Source organism: Chinchilla lanigera, unplaced genomic scaffold (genome assembly GCF_000276665.1).
Source record: "Chinchilla lanigera isolate Chin_1 unplaced genomic scaffold, ChiLan1.0 scaffold00002, whole genome shotgun sequence".
Taxonomy (NCBI): domain Eukaryota; kingdom Metazoa; phylum Chordata; class Mammalia; order Rodentia; family Chinchillidae; genus Chinchilla; species Chinchilla lanigera.
The window spans coordinates 9,648,719-9,655,036 of NW_004955403.1; the positions used below are offsets into that span (position 1 = coordinate 9,648,719).

General features: G+C 38.8%; 1 protein-coding gene across 1 annotated transcript in view; it reads left to right on the top strand.

Annotated features, from left to right (window-relative positions):
- Positions 1 to 6,318, top strand: part of Col5a2 (collagen, type V, alpha 2) — a 141,428-nt gene that overhangs the window by 86,318 nt on the left and 48,792 nt on the right. Inside the window, exons 7-11 of the mRNA XM_005373323.2 lie at positions 189 to 299; positions 2,077 to 2,154; positions 3,795 to 3,839; positions 4,637 to 4,690; positions 5,071 to 5,124. Of these exons, the coding sequence (XP_005373380.1) occupies positions 189 to 299; positions 2,077 to 2,154; positions 3,795 to 3,839; positions 4,637 to 4,690; positions 5,071 to 5,124 (342 nt within the window). The remainder of the gene's footprint in view (positions 1 to 188; positions 300 to 2,076; positions 2,155 to 3,794; positions 3,840 to 4,636; positions 4,691 to 5,070; positions 5,125 to 6,318) is intronic.

The window sequence follows — 6,318 nt, forward strand, 5'->3', positions numbered from 1 at the left end:
ATGGGAGAAGCTCTGATTAGTGTTGAACTCGACAGTGTAGACATAGCTGATGAAGTGGCTAAGATCGCCATTCGTGTTTAAAATAATCAACACGGTTGCCATCAAGAAATCTGTGCTTCTAGCTTTCCGCTAAGTACATTTCTGGTTGTGGATTCTAATTTACACTTTTTTTTTTTTTTTTTAACCAGGGTCCTCGTGGTCCTCAGGGAATTGATGGAGAACCAGGTATTCCTGGCCAACCTGGTTCTCCAGGGCCTCCTGGACATCCGTCTCACCCAGGACCCGATGGCATGAGCAGGGTGAGTGGTGTGCTGTTCAGTATCACACTTGATAATATGCTAAATTATTATTGCTCTACTGTTACGAGTTTAGACTGTTAATTCAGGTAGTGGTATTGGACATAAGAGCTGTTACAGGAATGCACACAAACAGAACCAACACATCCACAGTGGATTCTAGGAAAATTCAAAGCAGCATCCTTTAAAGTGCCACTTTAAATCATCTGTCTTTATCAGTGTCGGTTCTGGACTCCATGAACTTTCTTCTTTCTGCTGACCCTTAAGGAGCACTAGCACTGCGCCCTGTGAGTCAGAGAGATTTCTCTCTCTCCTGCTGATGTGGGGGCTCAGAGTGCTGGTAAAATCAACACTGTATCCTTCCATCAGGAGAGCGCTACAGGAGGGGGAGGCGTGGGAGGCAAAAGGGAGGTAAAATCGATTAAGATGCCGTATGTTTATGTACCAGTTCCCAAGATGAATGTCATCTGGGGTCTCCAAACCCTGGGCCATGGGCCAGTCCCAGTCCCTGGCCTTTTAGGAACCTGGCCACAAAGCCGGAGCACGGGTGCATGGAAGACAGGCCAGGGAAGCTTCCTCTGGCTTCATAGCCGCTCCTGTTACCAGCGTTAACTCTGGAGCTCTGCCTCCTGTCTGATCACGGACGAACATGGGCGTCCGACTCTCACCGGAGCAGAGACCCTTCTGGGAGCTGCACACGCCAGGATTCTAGGCTGCGGACTCCTTCACATCACCCCGAGCCCCGCCCCCACCCCAGCCTGGCCCACGGAAACATCGTCTTCCGGGAAAATAGTCCCTGGACCACAAAGTTTGGAGACTATGGAATGTAATCACTATCCATTGCAAACATCTACTGATAAATAAAAAAAGAGATGTGAATCAGAAGATGAGAAAAAAATAAGCAAACCAGGTTATTTTTGCATAATTGAGACTTTTTATCTGTGTTGATGTATAGGAGAAAGTCACTAAAAATGCTGCTTAATTATTTCCTAAATTTTAGTGTGAAGAAAAATAAAATGTTGGTCTGCTTCTGCAAATTCTTAGAGAGCTGGAGAGAAGAGGTCTGCATAGCATAAAGGAGCATGCAACTCTGAAAACCATTTTTGTTTTACAGCAGTTCTTACATGTATTGCCAACTTAATTTCTTAAACACTATGTGTATCACTTTTTTCTCACTAAGTTCTAGAAATTAATATAATTACTGGCATGGAGATGAACAGTTTTGGTCATTCGATTATCAGAGTTTTTTTCAATGTGCAAGAGAACAGATAAAACTGCTCCTTATCCTTGGAACATGCAGGGATTTATTGAAAAGTTTATAACATTTTATCAATTTACAGTTTAAGTGCCATGATCAAAGAAAGGAGGTTATCATTTACCTAAAATAGTGTGAAATGGAAGGCAATGTCTTTAGCGCATGTTTTAAGGGTATCTTTTAAGTTTTGTTTGGATGGTTGGCATGCTCTAATCTTGGTTGGAAGTCAGATAAAGAGATTGAAACCACAAATTGATTAGACTGAGTACTTATCAGAGTGATTCATGCTTTGTCAGTTCTCAGACATTCGTACCGTTGTAAAACTCTGGGGGAGAACGAGCAATTAAAAACACATATAATAAGCATCAACCCGAATTTTTTTTCTGGCTTAAAGTCAAAGAATTTAAAATGATACTTAAAAGAGTCAATGTGTGAGAACTATAGAAAATGCACATTTCTCAATCTTAAAAGTATGTAGTGGCACATGTTTAACCTGGAAATCGTGTCCACACATTGCTTTTACAGCCATTTTCGGCTCAGATGGCCGGGTTGGATGAGAAATCTGGACTTGGAAGTCAAGTAGGATTCATGCCTGGCTCTGTGGTGAGTATCAGTCTGACTGATAACCAAAGTATTTGTAGAAAGCTAATTATAAAAAGAGAGGCTTGCATTAGCTGGTCAAGAAATAGCATGTATCTTCTTAAACACACCCATCCATCCATCTGTCCATCCATCCATCTATCCAGCCATCCAGCCATCCACCCATCCACCCATTTTATTTATAAAACCCTACTATGTATGATTGAACAGCTGAGAGGATTTGCATTTGCAGCCACACAAAGTCTTTGTGGGCAGGAATAAAGGAAGAAAATAATGCATTTTAAGATAATAACTACCAGCACCATAAAACTGCTCGTTTTAATTAAAACTATGTTCTAAGCAACTGTTAGAAATACTGATTTTACAAAAGTTTGAAATAAGAGCTATTTGCTACTTTCATTTTATTGCTTTCTACTTAATATGCACTGGCTACCTTATTCCAATAATTCCAAGGCTTCTGGGCAGGGCTTTCTCACAATCTTTATCTTCTTTTGAATTTTGTTAACTGCCAGAAAGATTCCTATTTTACATTGGGCAATTAGTTTATGCTGGGTATTTAGAGCAATGTAATCTCATCAAATGAATTAACACTTTTCAAGTAACTCTTTTGTGCTTTCTTTCATTGTAACATAATTCAGAATCATTCCACATTAATAGAATTTCAGGCAGTAAGTATAAAGTCAGACCTCGTTAATGATCATCTCTCTACCCATCCTTCAGGCCATAATTATGAATACATTATGTATACATATATGTATATAGTAAATTAATGCAATGTACATCATTCAGGGATTATTTTGGGATATTTTTCTGAGATATATTTATTTGTATTCATATGAGGTTTAAATTAGATATGTGTTTATTTTTAAGGGAACTTGTACTTTCTTACTAGATAAAATAGCTGATTAATTCAAAGCTTTAAGATTCTTTAGTCAGATTCTTTATGTCAGAAGCATAAACCTGATTTTGGTTGAATCAGTGGTACTTTCTCAAGTTTGACACTATAAAATTGTGCAGTCACATACAATACTAAATTTCCTCACACTGCACTTTCCTTTGCCTACCTTTGTTATGCCTCACGGTAATCATTTCATGTGGAATAAGAGAACCCTGTATTGGTACTTCCTGTATATGTTGTGGAAGAAAGAGAGAACCTGGAAAATTCAGTGCTTTAGACCATTTTAAACCAACACTGAAAATAATCTAGCCATTCCTGTTGGTCTCACAAGCCTTTACTTCAACATGTTCATTTAAGTTTTGAAAGCTATCTGCTGCAAAGCTGAAGAATGAAACCGACAATTTGATAACTACTTTGTGCCTGCCAAGATTTTAGTTTCTTCAAATGTTTTGATTTAACAGAACCACCCTTTAACAGGCAAGTGCTCCAGTCCTGAAGACCTTGGGTTTGTTCCTGTGTACTGTTTATTTTCCTTTGTGACACCGAGGGCTGGGTAACATCTCCCCAGAGGGGTCCAAGCTTTAATCTCCCCGACTTTAGCTGCCTTCTAGACCAGCACAGATGCAGCACGTCATCCTTTCCCTCTGCCAGTGCTTCACGTTTTCAGATTCCAAAGCTGATTCGACATTTTAAAAGTATTAATTGTCATGAACACTATGCAACTTTTCTTCTTCTTTGTTTTAAGGGTCCTGTTGGCCCAAGGGGACCTCAAGGTTTACAAGGGCAGCAAGTAAGTCTGTTTATAATTGAATTACACACTGTAACAAACATAGTGTACACAAAGGGCTAGGGGAAATGGTTGCTTTGAGCTGGATTTTAAATTACATAATTATAATGCCCATTTTGAGTCAGTGTGAAATAGTTGTCACTCACCTAGAAATATGTGCAGTATATTTTCAAAGATTTTTCATGGTATTACATTATTATCATCTGATTTCTCTATGTGATAGATGTCTAATACTAGCACTTATGTGCCTCTGCCTCTGAAATAACAGATTGTTAGCTCATGTTGTGATGAAAATTTTCACAACTGAGTATGAGGCTATGACATCAGATCAGAAAAGTAGACTACCATATGGTATTATGAATGTGACTCCACTGTGAGACCTTTAACAAGAACATAGTAGTATGTGCTTTCTATGCCTCATTGCGATGGAGAGCTATTTTATTGATCAGGGGGAGTGATTTAACAGGCATAAAGAAGTAATTTTTCAAGGATGAAAAGAATCTTCAGGTCAATCAAGTTTACTATACTGATACAACCATGAGTGATAAATAGAAAAGTAGCTGTTTATGATGGTGATAAAGTTCACAGTGATCATGATGATGATGATTACCTTTGACTAAGCACCCACTTTTCAGATTAGCAAACTGAGTTCTAGACAGATTAAGCAATTTTCCCAAAGTCATCCAGCTGGATAATGGCAGAGCCAGGAGTCTGGACAACCATACGGTCTTGCAGATAGCATGGGATTCGATATTCTGTTTTCCTTTGTTGTGTTTATATCATTTTTATTTCAATTGTAGGGTGGTATAGGACCAGCAGGACCTCCCGGTGAACCCGGTGATCCCGGACCAATGGTAAATGTCAAGTAAGCACGTAGATCCAGTTGCGCTCAGGTCTCCCTGGCAATGATATCCCCAGGTCCTCTGTAACATAACAAGAAGTAGCAATGCAGTTTGGTAGCCCTGTCCTGCGGGCTTTGCTCAGACTCTGTGTTCTTTACGTGGGAGAATTGAATCAAGGGCTTTGAATCTAGGCAGAGAGAACAGAAGTCTGTGCATTTGTGTACGTGAACTTTTTCCTATTGAGTGCACGACTTCAGAGGTACAACATAAAATTCAAATCATTAATAAAACTGTTGTCATTGGTTTTTTTATTGTTTCAATAGTAGTCTGGACTGTATTATTGGCAGTGGGAGGTAAATATTAATTTTTCTTTCTGTCTGTTTTATTATTAGGGTCCAATTGGTGCACGTGGACCAGAGGGCCCTCCTGGGAAGCCCGGTGAAGATGTGAGTTTCCTTTTCCACTTTGCTTTGAAGTTTTGAGGAGCCTGAGGAGCACTGCTAACAAAAATGTGTTCAGGGGCTGGGGATTTAGCTCAGCGGCACAGTGCCTGCCTGGCAAGGGCAAGGTTGTGAGTTTGATTCCTGGTACTGGAAAAAAACCAAAACTGAAAAAAAAAGAAAGAAAGAAAGAACGTGTTCATTCTAATTTCTCTTTCCTCACCCTTTTACCTTCCATTAAACTCAGTCTAAAGCAGAGAATTCAAAATAGAAATGTACAAATATCTAAAAAGGACCTTAATTTTGATAGCGTTATATTAAGAGCTGGTTTTCTTCCACACTCTCCAGGATTAAGATTGCTATGAGAGGTATCTGAATTGTCACAGTCTGAACACCCACCCTTACGGACAGTACAGGATTTTGTATTGTGTAACCCTTGCTCATGGAACCACTGAAATGATCTGAGAGAAAAAAGAATACAAAGCTGTTCATGTGGAACAACATATTGTTGGGAGATCTCAATTGAATGAAGTTTAAAAATCGTGTTAGTGTAAGCTACTATGGAGCTATACTATGTAACAGACCTATACCATATGTCAATATGGATCCCTAAAGTGAAAATATAACTACACAACTTAATGGTAATAAGTAATTAAAGAAGAGCATGAAACAATGTATTTGATTTTCTAGATTCTTAGTTGTGACAAAGTTGAGACAAAGTTAGGGGAGGGCATTTGTTTATGTGCAACAACAAATGAAGTATCGCCCCCTACTTGTGAGTTACGGTATTTATTTGAGCAGATGACAATGAATTTTGACATAGCAAAAAACTCTGGTGAGTTTTGCTTTTTTCACAAAAAGAGACATGGTAAATAGTATTTGAAGGAGCCATGTTTTTAACACATATATAGTTATGTGTGCAAATTTTAATGTTCCTAAAATGGTGAGCTAAGTCAGGCTAGGAAAATTTACAGGCATTTACTCTCCTGGATAAATTGATGGAAGCTTCACGTACTGAGCTGCAGAAGGAATTACTGTCAGAGCATAGAACTTGGTTTATTTGTTTGTTTTCTTTCTTTTTTTCTTTTACATGGGTGTCTTGGTTACTTTTCTCTCGTTGCTGAGACAAAATATCCAATGCCCAAAATGAAGGAAGGAAAGGTTTATTTAGCTTACAGTTTGTGGAGGTTTCAGTCCATA